At 40.6% G+C, this 20,072-nt stretch overlaps 1 protein-coding gene across 3 annotated transcripts in view; it reads left to right on the forward strand.

The window, feature by feature from the left end:
- The first annotated feature begins 666 nt into the window (after nt 1–666).
- Nucleotides 667–20,072, forward strand: part of LOC138764114 (PDZ and LIM domain protein 3-like) — a 72,357-nt gene continuing 52,951 nt past the window's right edge. The window contains exon 1 of one of the 3 annotated variants that reach the window (XM_069939517.1): nt 667–687. In XM_069939517.1, the coding sequence (XP_069795618.1) occupies nt 682–687 (6 nt within the window). In that variant the 5' untranslated portion in view covers nt 667–681. Of the gene's footprint in view, nt 688–1,400; nt 1,826–20,072 lie in introns of those variants that run through there. The other 2 variants (XM_069939527.1, XM_069939506.1) reach the window with 2 other exon arrangements.

Below are 20,072 nucleotides of genomic sequence, written 5' to 3' on the forward strand. Positions count from 1 at the left end.
GAAGTTCACCCCCACAATTTTTGTCAACACTTCCCCAAATTCTATCCAAAAGGGTTTTAACCAGGTAGGATATAAAAAGGTACCAACATCTATACCACACCTAAAACACCTATCAGAAAATTCTGATTTATGTTTATCTATTTTTTGAGGTGTGAGATATATTGGTGCAGAAAATTATAATAAATCAGTCAATATCTAGAATTAATTAAGATAGTCGTACTATCTACACATAGATCTGACCAGCGTTGGGGATTGATTACCTCAATCTATGTAGTCCAGATTTTGGGCATTGATCTTGGATCAGAACATATATATGAGAGGTAAATTTGGTTGCATTCCCCTTTCGAATAAGAATTTCCATGATAGAGCACATTGGTAGGACCATTAATGGTCCCCACTTTTCCCTCAAAAAAGATCGCAATTGGAGATAGCAGAAGAATGTGTTGTTAGGTAAATTATATTTATTTTAAGTCCCCCAAAAGACATAAATTGCATCTGTTGATCATAACAATCTTCAATGAACCTGATACCATGTTGGTGCCAGTTCTCCACGCCATCCAATCCCCTAATACTTTGGCATTCCCAGTCAATATTGGGGAAGTTGAAATGACCTACAAAAACCATCCGGATATTGTTACAATCTTCACAGCTGATCTATTTCGTGGTCTGTCGTTCATACTCATGAAGGTGATTATTCTTTTTGATTTTTGATTTCCACCCACACTGTTCCATTCTGTTCTCCAGCAATATCCTCTCTGAAGACCACCGTGATATCATTTCTTTTTACCTAAAGAAATCTCTTCCCACTGTTCCTATCATTCCTTATGGGGAAATTCAGCTGCCAATCCTAATTCTCCTCCAATTGTTCCGTACCCGTTATCCCGGACTGTGTTCACAGATTTCCCTCTATACTCGTTCTCCGCTGTTCTGTCCTGCTTCAACGCATTTGCTTTGCCTTGTTCGCTCTCTCACCTTTTTCAGACTCTCAGTCTGTCTTTGCCTCCTCTCCCTCTTGGATCCCCAACCCCTTCCTGGAGCCTCTTGGGTGAATGCACAAGCCTCCCCGCCAGATAAATCAGTGCATACTCTTCTAGAGAAAGACCCGGGCATATCCTGCCTCTCTGGTGAATCATGTTACCTCGAGAAAGCACGTTGTCATATTGAGTGTTTTGCCTTTATTAATGAAAACGTGAATTAAGATTTTTAGGTACCCCATTAACCTCTTTTAATTGTTCCATTTTGAGTTCAAATTATGGCCAGGAATGGACATTAAATCTGAGCTGGGATCTCAGCACATTCATTATTCACAGAGTAGGCTGATGAGAACTGGCATGAATGTTCAGGGTGGAGGGGAGGGGGGTTGTATTTCCATCAACACCCTGCACCGGGGGAGATGCAGGGGGATGACTCTACACCGTCCAGTCCACCGCTTCCCAACTGATCCAGCTCTCCAACTTGAAGGCTGCCAGCTCGTTCACGTCCCTCTTCGCCTGCCAGATTCCGGGGCTGGGGGCTCCAACGGAGAGCAAAGCTGCTGTTTGAGGACGGCGACCGAGGTGCAGGGAGCGGACAGTCTGCGCCCAGCCGCCGGCTCTTGCTCGGTCCCTGAGCGGCAGCGAGAGAGGCGGTGCTATCGGGGGCGGGCTGCAAAGGCGAGGCGATTTAAACCCAGCAGCCTGACCCGAGAATCAGTTCACGCCGGAGGGTCTCAGCGGGGACAGAGAACCAAAAGATGCCGCAAAACGTGATATTGACAGGGCCGGGTCCGTGGGGTTTCAGGCTGACCGGCGGGGCTGATTTCAACCAGAGTTTGACCGTCTCCCGGGTGAGTTGTGATTGTTTACAACCCTGAGGTGTCGCTTGTCTGTCTTCACCTGAAATGGTCTCGTCTCAATTTTCGAGCAAATCTCCATCAAATGTGTTTTCTAATTATTGTCCTGCAACATTGAATGTTGGCAGGGCCAACTGATGCCCTCAGCACAGCCCAACAAGGTTGCACCCTCCACCTTTTTATTGTCTACCTGACATTAAGATTCAGTAAGTGCTGAAAGTAAAATAATAGATTAAACATGCAGTTTTCTTCCAGGCCAGACCCTGCAACTATATTAAATAGAACCTGTGTGTGTCTAGTTATGGGGTTTTTTTCTTTATTGTGGGGGAGGGGGCGTTTTGTGGGGCCCTATTTCAGCTGCAATTCAGGACTGGATAAAAAGTCAGTGATTCCCCCCACTTCCCTTGGTGCCCAAAACACTTGCTTATTTTGCTTAATGGTTAATTCAGGCCTGAATGTTGCGGTAACATTCTCCAAACATTCCCCATAAATGAAGACTCTCGGCAGTGAAGCAAACCTCTGTGGGCTCACTTTCCGAATAAAGATAGACCATCAGCTTAGTCCGTTTAAAAACTGCCAATCGTGCAGATCGGAAATATACTCAAAAGTCCAGAGAAGCTGAAACCGGGCCTACAAAGGTCGAGGGAGAGATGGGAGTCGGACTTGGGCACATCAATCAATGAAGGATGGTGGCAGGACCTGTGTCTGGACAGTGTGATGGGGGTCGTCAATGCCAGGTACAGGATGGTGCAGTATAACTTCCTGCATCAGTTGTACCTTCCACTTCAGAAACTACACAGATCAAAGTCTGAGATTTCAGAAATGTGTCTTAGATATGGTGTGGAGGTGGGAACTTTCATCCACTCTATCTGGCTGTGCTCAAAGGTGAAACCTTTTTGGGAAGACCTAGGGGATATTCTAAAAGAAATTACAAGAGTGGTTTTTTCACAGGGGCCAGAGCTGTTCCTCTTGGGGGATTTTGGAGAAGTGCAGTTTAGACTCACTAAATTCCAAATTTTGTTTGTGAAGGTCACTTTGGTGGTCTAGTGGTTTCATGGAAGTCTGACTCCCAGCTAAATACCACACAATGGAATATGGAAATGCAGAGTTGTATTTCCCTGGAAAAAATCACATATAACCTATGGAGGAAACGTGACACATTCGGTAGAGTCTGGCAACCTTATTTGCAGTATATTAGTTCTCAGATAGATTGATTCTTCCCCCCCCCCCCCCTTTTAAATAGGGATAAGGTTAAATTATCCCAGTACAGCCAGAGGTGTAATTACGGAAATAGGACTTGGTGTGGATGACACACCTGCCCTTTTCTTTTCAGGTCCTTAGTTTTCTTTTTCTTTTGAGTTTCTTTCTTTTCTTTATAGTGTTTTTGAATGGTGTTGCCATTGTGATTTCTTTTCATTTCAGGTCTTGATAGGGGCCGTGTGCCCCATGATAAGTTTTTGGAATATATTCACTCTAGTGGGGGGGGGGGGTGGTTGGGATAAATATAGACTTTGGGTATGCATATGTACATGAATGGCTTTGTTTATTGCATTTTGTAAGTCTGTGTAAACTAAAATAAAATATTCAAAAAAAAATCTAGAGAATGTCATGATCAATGGTACTTGTAACCCGAAATGCCATTAGCAATGGTGTTGACTATTCAGGTTTCAAAATTAATTTCACCATCACTCTGGCTTTGTCTTGTCATAGTGAACTGGTTACAGGTGAGAAACCCCCACAAGTTACACTTGTGGGCCCCTCCAACATTCCACCGATGGGGTTACTGTAATGGAACAGTGGCAGTTAGGATTTGATTTGTGTGAGACTGGAGATTAGTGGGCAAGTTCACAAATAACCAAGTGGTGCCATTGTTGTATTCCAATCTGAAATGTGCTTTATTCCAGGCAGTGCTAATTTAGAAGAGCAGGTCTTCAGCACTGTAGCCTGGATATAGTTGGGCTCCTTCAGTGTGGCTGTATCCCATTCTCTGTGGCATTTCTTAATACCATATGACAAATTGAAATGCCTGAAACTGGTGTGGAGATTTATCACTGTCCATTCTGGTTCACTCTTGACTTTCATTTGAAAATGGCGCCATTGAGGAATTGGATGTTTTTGGACCCTCCAGATAATTGCATATGTGACTGCTTTGAGGATGTTCATTGTTTTGGCATTTCTGAGTTTTATCTGTAGAATACTGCCACTGTTGTTTGGCATTCATACAAACCTGTGTTATAACTTCACCATGTTGGCCAATCACTTTCAGATTTGTCCATTTGTGCATTTGACCTACTCCTCTCTCCCCAATGAACTGGGCTGAAAGCCTACCTTAAGGATAATGGTTGACTGAGAAATAAGCCAAGATGTGACAGTCTCATCAACCCTCAGATTTAAACAGATGATAAATTCTGAATCTGTCCTATTTCGAACAGTGGAGAGCTTTTGTCATGTGATTCTCCACCAGGATTGTGTGATAAACACTTCAATTGATGCTGTCATAGACCTATTTATCTCATTAAGAGGCAGGTAAATGTGATTAAGCATATAGTTGATTACCGTACTTCATGGGAGCTTTGCCCTTCACAAGTTAAGCACTTGGTCAGTGTTTTTGTTGATAGATGTTGAAGCCTCTCATGCAAAGTACACGGTGCCACACATGCTGCAGGGAGGAGTAGTGTTTAATGCTGTGAAAGGGGCAGTAAGAGATTTCTTGATCCTGATGCCAAGACACTTTATCCAGAATCAATACTAGAGACCCCAAAGGCCACTTAGTCCTACATGTTTCCAATTAATTCCTAGCTCTTGTGAATCTGCCTTGCTAATGGGACATGATGTATCCTGGGGGGGGGGGTGGGGGGTGGGGAAATTTCAGAAGCAATTCTGTGAGTATGATTATGGCAGGTTTAACACTGACTGATGAAATGGGTCATCCCAAATCTGAATGATCTTATCCCCACCACGATATTAAAGAAATATTTGCAGGGCTATAAAACTATTTGTGATTGTTATGACCTAATTTGAGTAATGTTTCCTTACCTGGTTGATTCTTTTCTGTATTGGTTTGGGCACCTCAACTCATGAGCAATATCCAACCCATAATTCTATAATGCATTGTGTGACCTGATTTCTCCCCCCCCCCAAAAAAGAAATTCAGTCTGCAATGTTAGACTCCCCTACCATAATGTCCAACCGCAGTCCCTGATATCTGAATCCCAGTGACCTAGATCCTCCCCCTCTCTGCTATCAGCTTTTCTCGTTCTAATCTGGCATCAACTCCTTGTTTTCTCATCTGACAGTTGACTATGAGGGTGGAAATATCTTTACAAATGTAAAAGCAATGTTGCTAGTAATCTTTTGCAGGACTTGTGGTAAACATCCCGGATTACCCATTTGAAAATGCTGCCCACCTTCCCTTCCACCCCGTTCCTGATTCCCTCATCCGTGCTCTCTGTATTGGGGTCATGGCACAGAACAGCAAGAGAATGCTGCTAAACTTTATAAATGGCTGATTAAATCTTTGCTGGAGGTTTGCTTTCCATTTTTAAAAGTCAGGATCCTGGAGAGGGTGCAAAGGAGGTTTACTAGAATGATTCCAAAGATATGAGACTTAATACAAGCTTTTTCAAATAATCAACATAAATGGGGAAAAAACATCTTCTCCTGCTCTGGTTCTTTCATTCTAGTCCATTTTTTTTAAAACTAGTAGAACCCTTTAAATAGTTATTACACAATACTAAATAGTCTGCGTATATTTCTGCTGGAAATATTAATATCTGCAGAAAATATGCTGGCCAGTACTCCAAGAGAACTTCCCAGGATTTTAAAAATTCATATGAGAGATGGAAATGCCTTTTTTTTTAAACATCTGATCACAGCGAGCACATCTGATCATGTAGCACTTCCTGAATCTTGAATTGAAGTGTCAAATTAATTTGCAAAAGTTTCCAGAATGTACCTTGTGTGGATAGCCGGCTGACTGAGAGACACAAATTCTGTCCTCGGCAAAATTAATCGCATTGGAGCGTACTCAAGCCAAATCTATCACTTCAGTTTTAATTCAACTTTTCTAATGATATAATAAATTCTTGAATTGAATTTGTTGCTGAGTTAAAGAAAATGTAAATGTGGAGCTGAGCACAAGAGCAGAAGCATTTGTTTACATGGCAACTTTAATATAGATGAACAATTCACAGGGCTTTATAGAAATTACAAATAAACAGGAACAGTAACAGACAAAAGGTGAGCTATAATTTGATTAGAAGTAACTTTGAAGCTGGAGTTACTAGGGTTCGTAAAGTTAATTCCAAAACATAAGATCAGGATTGATGAAGACAAGAAATACCGTTAATGAAAGGAAGATCAGAAAAAGCCAGAGAGAGGCCTTCAGAAAGTTTTGGAGTAAAGGGCTTTAGGGTTCAACAAGATGGTAAACTCTTGGAATGAAGCTTCAATCTTAAAATGAGATTGTAGCCTTGTGGGAAAAGCTTGTTATGGACAGGGAAGTAAATTCCAGTATTATTATTTGGTACAAATGATTCAATGCTTCGAATATGGAACTAGTTTAGACATAGTTTTAGAAGTGGATCTCATGGAAAGCTTGCAAGACATTCCACAACTCAGGCCAAACTTTGTAATCTCTCAAATATTGTTTCTGTTACAGAACAAAAAAAAGTGCTGTTATTTGTCAAGCTATGTACTGCAGATGAAAATAATAAATAACAGATTCTATATCTAAACAACTAGTCAATCTTCCTTAATTGGAAAGTGCGTTGTGTATTTCCAGTATATTTCCTGTATCCTGGTTTCTGCTTGCCCACGTTTCCTGCCAATACTCAGCTGTTGTCTTCTTTTTGACTCAGTGTTACTGGGAGAAGAAATGCCTGCAGATAGTTAAAGTTAGCTGAGTGAGTGTTAACCATTGGTTTTCCTCTCCATACCTGCTGTCTGAAATTCTAGCCCTTCCTCTGGAGAAGGGCACCTGGCTAAAAGTGCCAGGCTGTTTCTTTCAATTTCCAGATGGGATGGGCCACTGACTGGGGACCTGCAGATAAAACTCACCAAGGATGAGGGAATTTGGGCTGCCTCTTATTCCTCCCTCTCAGTAAATAGTTGTTTTAAACATTTGGCTGGACTAATTGAACAAGCTTTATACTTTGGTTATATAAGCAATTACATGCTTCTGTAAAGAACCATTGCATGGAAAAAATATTATAATGCTTGTGTATGAAAAAAAATAGAGGGTAACAATCAGGATCAGAATTTATTGTCGTGAACATGTCATGAAATTTGGTGTTTTGTGGCAGTGTCGTAGAGCAAACATTCATATAAGCCACTTTTACAACAATAAATAAGAGTAGGGCAGCCTGTTTGGTTCATTGATTATTCAGGAATCTGATGGCAGCGGGGAAGAAGCTGTCCTTGTGCTCATCTTTAGGCTCCTTTCATTATCCCGATGGTAGCAGACTGAAGCGGGTGTGGCCTGGATGGTGTGTTGGGGGGGGGGAGGGGGTCCTTGAGCATAGAGGCTGCTTTATTAAGCCACCACCTCTTGTAGATGTCCTTGAGGGAGTGAAGGCTGGTGCCTGTAATGTCACAGGCTGAGTTAACAACTCTCTGGAGTTTTTTCTTGCCCTGAGAGTTGGCACCTCCATACCAGACAGTGATGCAACCAACCAAAATGCTGTGGAGTCGGTTTATATCGGTTGGGACAACATAGTGGGCAGAAGGGCCTGGACTATGCTGTTCTACAACGTGGCCCATTTTATAGCCATTAATTTTACATTGAGGTGATGTGGACAATCTTGACCTCAACAGCTGACAGATCCAGGTGGATCTTAAAGATTCCATGACGTTAAAAAAAAATACGCCATCCATTATATATCCTTTTCTTCTTCTTTGGCTTGGCTTCGCAGATGAAGATTTATGGAGGGGTAAAAGTCCACGTCAGCTGCAGGCTCGTTTGTGGCTGACAATTCCGATGCGGGACAGACAGACACGGTTGCAGCGGTTGCAAGGGAAAATTGGTTGGTTGGGGTTGGGTGTTGGGTTTTTCCTCCTTTGTCTTTTGTCAGTGAGGTGGGCTCTGTGGTCTTCTTCAAAGGAGGTTGCAGCCTGCCGAACTGTGAGGTGCCAAGATGCACGGTTTGAGGCGATATCAGCCCACTAGCGGTGGTCAATGTGGCAGGCATCAAGAGATTTCTTTAGGCAGTCCTTGTACCTCTTCTTTGGTGCACCTCTGTCACAGTGGCCAGTGGAGAGCTCGCCATATAACACGATCTTGGGAAGGCGATGGTCCTCCATTCTGGAGGCGTGACCTACCCAGCGCAGTTGGATCTTCAGCAGCGTGGATTCGATGCTGTCGGCCTCTGCCATCTCGAGTACTTCGATGTTAGGGATGAAGTCGCTCCAATGAATGTTGAGGATGGAGCGGAGACAACGCTGGTGGAAGCGTTCTAGGAGCCGTAGGTGATGCCGGTAGAGGACCCATGATTCGGAGCCGAACAGGAGTGTGGGTATGACAACGGCTCTGCATACGCTAATCTTTGTGAGGTTTTTCAGTTGGTTGTTTTTCCAGACTCTTTTGTGTATTCTTCCAAAGGCGCTATTTGCCTTGGCGAGTCTGTTATCTATCTCGTTATCGATCCTTGCATCCGATGAAATGGTGCAGCCAAGATAGGTAAACTGGTTGACCGTTTTGAGTTTTGTGTGGCCGATGGAGATGTGGGGGGGCTGGTAGTCCTTTTAAAGGATATCTAACCAACATAACTAACACCGGTTCACTAATCATTATCTTATTGTTTGTTAGAACTAGACTGGCCATTCCAAAGGAGGACATGGTCACAGGTTACCATATATTACTGTATGTTATACACACACAGCATGCTTGCATTTGTTGTTTTTGCAATAACATTTAAATTAAACAGTATTGGAAAAACAACAAATGCAACGTGCGTGCGTGGGCGTGCGTGCGCTTGGGGCGGGGGGGGGGGTTGCCGTAATTTATTACCATGAATTCCTTTGTAATGTCCACCCTAGAATAACCTATTCAAAATAACTAGTTGTGTTCCCCACATTCCTCCAGAATATGTTTAAGCCTCGTTTGAGGCCATGAAGGCAGTTTACATGTCCTCATCTCTCTTTGTTTTGATATTTTATCTGATCAGGCTGATATTAATCTACTTCTATCTCTAATTACCAATTATTCTTACATTTCTTATTTCATACTACCCTGTGATGATGTGTTAAATAAAGCTTTGATCTTTCCCTCTTATATTGAGACTAATACCATCAGTCAAGATGGTTAGCTTTGATCTTCTGGAGCCTAACATAGTTCAATTATCTTTCAAACAAGGTTTCAATGAAGTGCATGATTTTGAGTTACAGGTCCGTAAATGGTTATATGGTTATATGGTTACATGGTTACTTGAACAAGTGTGACTGTTTCTGATTGTGGGGTTATGTCATAGGTTAGTTAGCATTACTCTTGCAAGCAGACATGGCCATAGGATGTGACACTCTCCTCGTAGGCAACATGATATTTCTCACAATATTAACTTTGTTCCTGTTTATTCCTTCTTGGGATGTGAGCATCTTTGATTTTCCTGAAATGAGTAAATTTCTTTCTTCAGACAACAATAATTGAGTGTCATAATGTAGTCACATTAGTGGCAGATTAACTACCACTCAAACTCCTAGGCTGAGCTTTAGTAAGGCCCCCAGGATCGGTGTCATGTTGGGGATGGGGAGTGGAGGCATTCACATGTCATGCACACTCATCCTGTGGCATATCTACAGAAAATAGCACCTATTGCAAGCACTGAATTTGTGCCCTGTCTAAACATCTGACACCCATCTTTTAGATTACCAACTCAAAAATACAAGTCAAGCTTTCAATGTTGCAGGGCTCCACCAAAGCACCAATTCCCTCCCTAGCCCAACCACTGACCCCCTCTCTCCCCCACACCCAACTCCACCTTGGCCCTACTGACCCCCTTCCCCAGGCTGTATCTGCAGATGCCTCTCTAATGCTGAACAATGCAACTCTGCAGCCACCATGGCTCCATCACCACAAGGGCCCAGCAGTGCCCCTGACCCTATGGCCCTCCCACATCTTCGCTGTTTCCAGTCCATGCCCAGCTCCTTTGCTCCCTTGCTCTCGGTGGCACAAACACACTTTAAGGCCGTGCTGACATTTTGAGGGGCTGAGCAGCTGCCCCACTTTGAGCTGTGTCGGTACTGGAAGCATCACGATGGCACATACTGCTGCTTCTTCTCCCCCTTGCCCACCCACTGCTCTGCCCAAGCTGCGTGTGGCGTAGCCTGATAGTGGATGCATGTCACTGGCTGCCTGACGATCGTCCAGGCAGTGAGCCAATGCAAAGCGAGCTCAGCACCGATCTGGCCAATGGGAAGCATGGAGGGGAGGGGCCACAGTCCAAGTTAAAAGAGCAATTGTGCCCCAGTTTTATCTTAGAACTAACTATGATTAGTGCATTAAATTTCCTGCCACTTGAAACTGAACTGGATCCATCGTCAAAATCATATCACCGTTCACGACAATATTACTGTTTCCTTAATGCAACAGTTGCCAACCCATAGCACTAGTGTTAAGAGTGGATTTTTATCTTGTATTTATTTATTCCGCATTGAACTGCCACAGCCCTGAGCGGCCCCGTTGTTTTTTGATTTCAGTGAATAGGTGAAAGCCAATCGGTTTCTATTGTTGTATCTCTTACTGCTATTGTTGTTTGACGAGTCCCCCTTACCTTCTGGGCCCTTGGGCTTCAGCCTACTCAGCCTAATGGTTAATCCACCACTGAGTCACATCCTTTCTAGACTGGGCTAAATTAATAGGTTCTCTGGAGAGTATCAAAACATAAGACATAAGAACAAGATTATGACATTTGACACATTGCACCTCAAAGCCATTCACTAATCTTGACAGATCCTCTATCCCCAGCACAATATCTATATTCACTTAATATCCAGAAATGTATTGATCTGTATTTGAATAAACACAATGACTGACTCACTCTGGTAGAAAATTCTAAAAGTTCCTTACACTTACAGAGATAATCATGTTCTGTGTTTAAGCTATCTGTTGACCCAGTTTGGTCAGATAATTTTTGGCTCAGATCATTTTTGAGGATGGAATGCAAATTCTTTGGTTTAACAAAATCTGGTGCAGATCCAGAAAAATTACATCTGTTCATTTTCTTTATATCAGAACATTAATAAATGTTGATTTAGCTAAACTTTGTTTATTTGTTATGAGGTTGTACCATTTAGAATAAGCAATTCCAAAAATTACATTTAAATCAATTTAATTAACTACAGGCACAGCAAAATTTATAAAAATCCGATAATCTCATATTTTGAGAGGAAAAAATGGACGTACATTTTACCTTGGAAGATAATATTTAGCTAATTTTATCCAGTGATTTGATGTTCCAATTCGCCTAAAATGGAAGAAAGTTTCACGCACACTTTGAAAAGAATAAATAAATTAATAACTTTGTAGCTGCTCTTAAGTTAAACAATGTTTCTGCTTCACAGGTCTCTGCCATTTTAGGACTCAATCCTCATCCAGATTTTTACTGCAGCCTCATCAATATTCAGGATTATGCCTTCATTTTGACCAGAAATGGAAGGCAGACATATCGTGAAGTTATAAAAACAGAAAAGGCTGGAATCACTCAGCAAGTCAAGCAGGATCTCTGGAAGGACAAACAGAGTTAATGTTTCGGTCCAAGACACTGAGTTATTTTATGTTGAAGATATTTTGCTAAAACTGGCTAAGAGAGAAAACCAAGCCCCACCCCACCCTCTCTGTAATTTAAAGTCTCTAATTTCCACAGGGATTTCTCCCTCTGAAAGGGACTCATCCCTTCCCACGAATTACCCCCATGGTATCTAACCCTGTGAGCGCAGGAAATGCTCCACTTGTGCCCACACTTTCTTTTTCACTGCCATCCGGGACTGCAAACAGTCCTTCCAAGTGAAGCAACACTTCACTTATGAATCTGCAGGTGTCATCTACTTCATCCAGTGTTCCCATTGTGATCTCCTCTACATAGGACAGACTGGAAACAGATCAGGAGATCAGGATTATTGCCTATTGCAATAATGGGGGTGTTCCAGTGACCAACCATTTTAATTCCACACCCCATACCCACACTGGCATGTCTGTCAAGGGCGTCGTGCACTGACACACCGAGGCTACCCACAAATTGGAGGAACAAAATCTACAATCGCAGAGGAGGTTCACAAGGATGATTCTGGGAATGAAAGGGTTATCGTCTGCAGAACATTTGACAGCTCTTAGCCAGTTCTCGTTGGAATTTAGGGGGATTTCACTGAAACATTTTGAAGGTTGAAAGACGTGGAGAGTGCAGATATAAAAAGGTTTCCTATGGTGGGAAGTTTAGGACAAGAGGGCACGACTTCAGGATCGAAGAGTGTCTGCTTACAACAGAAATGCAAAGGGATTTCTTTAGCCCGAGGGTGGTAAATCTGTGGAATTTGTTGCTGCAGGTAGTAGTAGAGGCCAGGACATTGGGTATATTTAAGGTCGAGATTGATAGGTTCTTGATTATCCAGAGCATCAAAGATTATGGAAAGAAGGCCAGGCAGTGGGGCTGAGTGGGAAAATGGATCAGCTCATGATTAAATGATGGGGCAGATTTGATGGGCTGAATCGCTCTCGTATTTTATGGCCTTATTATCACAGTATCTTCAGATATTCCTGTTTAATTCTCTGCAAGTGTCTCTCTTTCCTTCTTTCTAATGGGAATGAGAGACAGCATAAAACATAAATTCAGTTTCTTTTTCCAAAGATGCTCCCTGACTTGCTGAGTGTTTCTATCATTTTGTACTTTGTATCAGATTTCATCCTGTCTTTGCTTCAATGATTCTGCATCAAAATATTCTTTTGTCAGCAAAATGCCTCCCAGCTTCGAGTTATTCTGAGCAAACTCATGAGAGCAAATGTGAGAGCACTTGTGAAATCCAACTAGAGAGAGGCAGAAATTTGCATCATTTTACACTTCGTATTTGTATCATTCATTCTTGCTAATCATGATGTTTTTCTGTATATTGACACATATTTAGGAATAAAACTATTCATCAAAGATGTGCAACTGAAGTTGTGTATTTATATAAAAAAATACATTACTGTGCTCTGCAAGTTCCAATTGGCCCACTTTAAACACCCCACTGCATTAATTTCTGCTTCTGTCCATGGGGATCACAGGACAATAAGACAATTTTGGGTGGGTCTTGCCTTGTAAAAGTATGGAGCAATTGAAGTCAATAGAAATATTTACAATCACAAGCTTCACTTGAGTTTCAGGTTTATTTGTCACATTGGACCTAGCAATAGTGAGAAAAGTTCTTCTATCAACTTTAACTTTCATGTCACCTAACAGAATAGAAGGAGCATACTTACAGAGTGTAGAGTTAAAACAGAAAAGATCAGTTGGAATATAGTAATGGCAGGAGGGGTGCATGACAGCACTGCTGTGAGGTTCATTCAGGAGCCTAATGGCTGTGGGAAAGAAACTGTCTTCAAGCCTGATGGTGCCTGATTTCACACTCTTGCATCAAGTCAAGTCACCTTTATTTGTCGTTCATACCATGCTGGCACAGTAAAGATGAGATAGCGTCTTCTCCTCCTCCTCGATGGAGGGAGTAGAGAGTGCCTGCGGGGCTGGATGGGTAATTTAGTGTGTTGGTTGCCTTTCCAAAGCAGTGGGAGATGCAGATGAAGTTGGTGGAGGAGAGGGAAGTTTGTGTGATGATCTGAGCTGCATTTACCACCTTCTGCTGCTCCTTTCAATCTTGGGCTGAGTAGCTCCAGTATCAAACCAGTATATTTTTGATGGTGCACAAGGAGGATGATAGGTAGGCAAGGAAGGGCAGCACAACTCATGATTACAGTCCAAAATATTGTCTTTCACCAATTCAGTAATCAAATCATGGAAAATTTTGGCTTTAAAATTCAGTCCCTAGGGTGGGATACGCAAAATAATTGCCCAGAATCCTTCTGTTAACCCAGGAGTACAGAATGACTCCAGGATCAGTTTCTGGCTTCTGGTGTGGTGCAAGGAAGCCTTGCCTTTTCTATAATGCCCTTTAATGAATCAGGACATTCCAAAGTTCTTTACAGCCAATGGAAAACTTTTGAAGTGCAGTCATGGATATAATGTGTTTGCTGCTCTTAGCTTTATAGAAAGGTCTCTGAAAATACCAACATGCTTTAAGCTAATAGTGATCCATTCTCTCAGCTAGAAGTGATAGCAATAGCCTTGTTGGATTGCTTTAAATATTCTAAAATTACTGTACTTTTTTTTGCATGACGAGCTCTTGAGAGGGTGCTGTCTCTAACATCACATGAGAATGAAGCTGGTGATCTTTGGAAGGCACTTATCTGTGAAATATGATCTCATCATATAATTCAATATTGTTTATCCCACGCAGCACCACCATCCCCCACTCGAATCAGTCAAACGAGCTGACCTTTTACTCATGGAAATGGCCTGTGAAGTATGGTGTTCTTTGAACTCAGTCGGATAACTCTCTTCAGCTGTTTGACTGTGTTTCCCTTTCACTTAGTTCACTAGAAATATATACTGGATTATGTTCAGACAGACAAAATTATTTTCAGGGGCATAGAAAATTAATGTACGCTGTAAAAAGTTAACTTCAATAGAGTGCAGAGGAATATAATACAATTCCACTGAGAGTACATCAATATTGCAAAATGCAAATGCTATTGTGATTGCTCGGGTATCCTGCACATTCAAAGAGGTAACATTTCCACAAGGTAGGAAGATGAATTACAAGAATTTACATGGAGGAAAATCAAGCCCATTGTCCCTCAAAGATAATAAACTTCGGCCAGTTTTTGCCTGACTGAGCAGCTGAGACAAATCATGCTTAACTCACAGAAACCTAGTCTGTCCTTTTAAAGCTGGTAAAACAAATTAATGCACGGATCAATAAGCTTGATAGCAGCCATTTGAGGTATGGCCGCATAAAGAATATTGAGATTTAAATGTGCACATAAGAAACCATGGACGAATTTCACTGTCTACCTTTTGGTAACAAAATTAAGAATCTGTTAAATGCAAAAATTATCGGAAAGAATAAAAGAAAATAGACTTGGGAATAACCGAGCGGAACACAGAATAACAAACAGCTACCAAGGGACTGAGCCTTCACCATAATTCAATTTGATCTTTGAAACAAAATCAAAAGAAGCGGGGGTTGGAGAGACTGAGTCTGGAGAATAACATCAGGATCTGGTGAGTAAGTGAGAGTGATGAGCCACAGCAAGATTTCAAGAATGTGGGACAAAGGTGAAGACTGATTTTTGCCTGAGATATCAATGTTTTTTCTCATTGTTTTCCTGCATGCACCAAAAAAAACTGATATTTCAATTAAATGGAAGACTCTTTACCAAATATAGACTGGTTAAATAAATATGTTAACTTGAAAATATTTTAAGTGGAAAATGTTCTATTAAATCCAAATGATGATTATATTTTAGATGCAAGGATAGTGAACTTACATTCTGCACATCACACATATTCAGATAATTAGTTTGTAGATAAATGTAGCTAGAAGTTCTCCATGAAAAGGTAGTCTATTCTCTCAAAATTCTTTATCACTAGATATTTGAAAATTAAAAATAGTTTGAAACAGGTTAGTAATTCTTAAATCTAAGATGTAACTAAATCTATCCATCCATCTGTTGTTAATACTTTGAAGTGAAATTTCAGTATCTCTTTAAGTCTGTGTTTCTCTACCACCCATTTCCCCTCCATTCCAGTCCATCAATGGCATTCTTTAAGTGGCAGAGAATCAAAATCTAAAAGATACTTGTTACGAGCCCAAAGGACCCCAAAACCCAGCAGCAATAGGCATTCATCAAGACAAGTAGTTACTTAAACAAAAGTTGTTTTTAATTATCTTTAAACATGAAAACAGAATCAAACTTTAACTTATCTCTTAACTTAACTAACCCAGCTTAACCCCCTTCGAATTCTAAGCACACGTGTATGTAATGTGTGTGTAAATTTAAGAAAAGTTTTTCTTTGGTTCACAGTTCAATCTCACTTCTCATTCTTCCAAGTTTACTGGTTGCAGGCAATTCTTATACTGTGCACAGAATTTAACATGTATAAAGTTCACCAGGCTTTGGTGCTCCAAAGGTAAATGTTTACTGCTCAAAAAGGTTCTTTGTAGGTTTGCAGAGAGAGAGATGTGTTGTTCCAGGATTTCCACAACTGAGGTACCACCATTGGTCATCTCCAGATGATGACCTCTTTCTTTCAGGCTAGTACAGAGTTTCTTTCTGTTCCACTTATTCCAAGAGAAACATCAGACAGATAGCACTTCCAGCCATCCACCACTCTGGAGCTTCTGTTTCAGTTCCAACCAGCTTCTCCTGCTTGTTTCAGTTGTGACTCTCTCTCCATCTCAGATTCCAACTCCCAGCCACATGTCCTTCTCTCTCTCTCTCTCACTTGCAAAACTCCCTCCTTCTCCAGCAAATAGCAAACAATAGCAGTCAGTCTTCTGCTCCCATCTGTTGTTTTAGGTAAACAACCCTCTCAATGACCTTTGAGTGAGCACTTTGCAGAAAGGTCAGAAGTCTTGTAAAAATGTTCAATCTGTCTCCAGTCTATTCATTTCATGACATCATTTCAATTAGCACCCACTTGTGAAATGTGCATCGTTTCTGTAAAGTCACTGAATATGAATTCTTCAGTATTTCAAATAATATCTGTTTTAAAATGTATGTGTGTGTATGTAACCTACTCTAATTTTACCAATTTATCTCCCAAATACATCTACAAATATTACATCACATGCTGAACAAAAACAGAAAATATAGGCATGAGTAATGCCTAAAGCCAGGCAGCATCCAATCTACTGGAGAGAGAAAAAGAAGAGCTTAGGGTTAATGACTTTTCACCTTTTCTGTGGCGTGACCAATGGAAATGGAATGTGTATTAGATGATGCAAAATAATCTTGTGCACATAAAGATCTAATAGATGAATTTGCTCAATGCAATGGACTCAATATAAACTCATTACGCACTCGGCAATGGGCAGGTCAGGGTGGTGGAAAGGCATCAAGAAATTAAGGTGGAGAAATGCATCCACAACAGGTTTCAACTACAGAAAATCAAAAAGCTGCAGATACTGGTATCTTGAACAGACCAAGAATTGCTGGAGGACCTCAACCAGACAGACAGCATCCATGGGTAGACCATTTCCATCCATGGATGTTGTTTGACCTGTTGAGTTCCTTCAGCAATTCATAGCCTTCTAACATGGTTATTTTTGGCATTGGCAGATATGGACTGCAGAGGTGCATGCCAAGCAATTAACAGAACTGATAGATTTAAAGTAAGTCCTTCCCAAGCTATACAGAACTTGTTGGGAATTGGCTATTCTTCAGCGAGAGTGTGTGAATGGTGGTGGAAATGATAGAAAGGAAACATGCTTTCTCCAGGAATGGAGAGCAGGAGCATTCATCGCGAGTCTCAAAGTGCAGACTCCATGCCTATGGTGCTGCTTGAGTTGACATTACTCATTCTTTGAGAAGCAGGCAAATTGCACGATTCTGTTGTCTTATAAATACACACACAGAAACACGGGTAACAACATATTCCAGTCTTCAAAATTAATTACACTCTTCAGTTTTCTTTTAAATAACAGCAACTTTCATATAACATTTTTATATAATAAGTAACAACCTTAAATCCAGGGTAGCAAAGATTTTAAAGAGTCTTCCAGTTCTTGCAATTTTTCAGTGTAGGATTAACTTTTTGTCCACTTGGTTCTGAATTTGAAGTGAAATACGTTTCTGTTTCGTCATCTGATTTACCTTGTTTTGACACATCATTTCCTGAAGTTTGTTCTGGATATAATTTAATGATAAAGTGGTTCACCATCCAAGCCTGACCCCTCTCTATCAGAGATCATAAACAATTTGGATTTTGTCAAATATGTTTTGATTTTGCAATCTTCTACTGTGGTTTCCAGTTCCCACTTGAAATAGGCTGAGAATGGGAATGCACTCATCTTGCTTGAAACTCTGTCCCTTCTCATCAGGATCTTAATAATATTTCTGTCTTATTTCTGCCCAATTCTGAAAGTCAGATTTGGATGAATGAGTTTCAAACATGCTCTCAGTATTTTCTTCACCAAGAATTCTTCAGTAGTTCAACCCCATTGTAGTTTTCATATCAAGGAGAAATTGGTCACGCAATCTTTCAATCTACATTTACATATCCTCAACAATACCTGCTTCTTGAGAATTATTTTAACTATTATAACCAACCTTTTGGTTGCTTTATTTGAACCCAAATGGCTCTGCTAAATTTGTCATTATTTTTATTGCCAATTATTACCAAAATTATAATCCTTTGTCTTGGTCTTGGATGATTAGGCTTCCAAAAGTGACCTTTTGACACCTTTGGCCATTCCAGCTTTACCACTGAAATAGTAACAACTGACTAAACTAATCTGCTTCAAAATTTTGACGATGGAAAGCAAAAATATTAGCCTCTGTTGGTGAATGAAATACTCCAGTATTCTTGGATGTCATTACTGTCAATACATCTGTACTTGTAGGTAAAATTGTTGTCAGGTTTTGGGTGATCAACGGTATATACTAAATTTATTCATCTGCATAAAAACACCTACCAAATTATAATCCAATGATGAGTTATTTAATGAGCTCGTTAATTATCTTGTCCTGTTTCTGTCTCCTTGTCCCAAATGTGTAGCATTCAGCTGTTCTAATAGCTTCTTGTCAAAGTAATTTTCCAGCTTCATCACGATTTTTTTTGTGCAAGATTTTAAATTATGCTAATTATACTTCTGTCCTTGCCTCTTCCAGGAGCATTTCTTTGTATTTATTTGTTCACTGGATTTAGATGTCACAGGAGATCCCATATTGATTGTCCATCTCCATTTACTCCTGATCAAGGGTGTCAGTTCTGAGACGATCACCTTTGTGTGACACACAGAACAAGACTGGATGAGGATGAACAACGTGGGTGAACCAGTTGGGTTTTATAACAATCTGATATTTTCCTAGTTATTATTCTTTTAATTTCAAATGTATTTAACCTTTTCTTTCTTACATTTACATGTCCTGTTGTTTTGGACATCGTTTGAGAAGCAGACATGTCACTTAATTCTGCTGTCCAAGACGTAATTAAAAACACACAATGAGATACAAATGAAACCACTTGCCCTGTGCTTAACTATACATTACAGACACTGACATTTGGTGGGTGACCTCAGTGTTTACAGACACTCTTAATCATTATGAAAATGTGCCAAAAATATTATCCATTGCTATTATTCTTTTCAGGCAGGACAGGGAAGCTTGAAGATAATGCTGTTTTAGAAAATTGTTTCAGAATAGTGTTTCTCAAACTTTTTGAAAGAGGAATGAGATGGATCTTGTAGAAACATATAAAATGACAAAAGATAGATAGAGGTAAGTTGTTGACTTTGGTGGGGGGGGGGGGGTGTGCGGGGAGGATCCAGAATGAAAGGACACAGCTTTAAGATTCAGAATAGTAGATTTAGGATTGAGATGAGGAGGAACTGCTTTTCCCAGAGAGTGGTGAATCTAGAATTTGCTTCCTATTGAAGCAGTGGAGGCGATCTCAGTAAATATATTTAAGTCAAAGTTGGATAGATTTCTACACATTTGGGGAATTAAGGGATGTGGGGGGAAAAGCAGGTGGAGATAAGTGTATCATCGGATCAGCCATGATCACATTGAATGGCAGAGCAGGCTCCAAGGATGGCCTACTCCCACTCCTATTTCTTATGCTCTTATAAAACCCAATTTGTTCACATTTGGTAAATTACTTTCCCTCTCCCCAATGCTGCAAATGTCAGGTAGCGTCGTGACACTCCTATTGAGATAGTGAATCAGTACTGGCGGCTATAAGCTGAGTATATTTTTACCTTGTTTTTGATTGTGAACTTTCTATCTAAATTACTTCAATTTTATTAAATGCTCACCAACCCCTTGGGAACACTATTGAGAGGACGCTGTAGCCCAACTCCAAAAACAGTTTTACGCAACCGTTCCTGTGTTTTGAAGTAAGAAGCCAATTGGCAGAATTTGATTTAAAAAAAAAACATTTATAAGTTGATAAGAAAAATTTCTGTTTTTTACTTGAACTTTACAAACAAATAAAGT

This window comes from Narcine bancroftii, chromosome 1 (assembly GCF_036971445.1).
Source record: "Narcine bancroftii isolate sNarBan1 chromosome 1, sNarBan1.hap1, whole genome shotgun sequence".
Lineage (NCBI taxonomy): Eukaryota > Metazoa > Chordata > Chondrichthyes > Torpediniformes > Narcinidae > Narcine > Narcine bancroftii.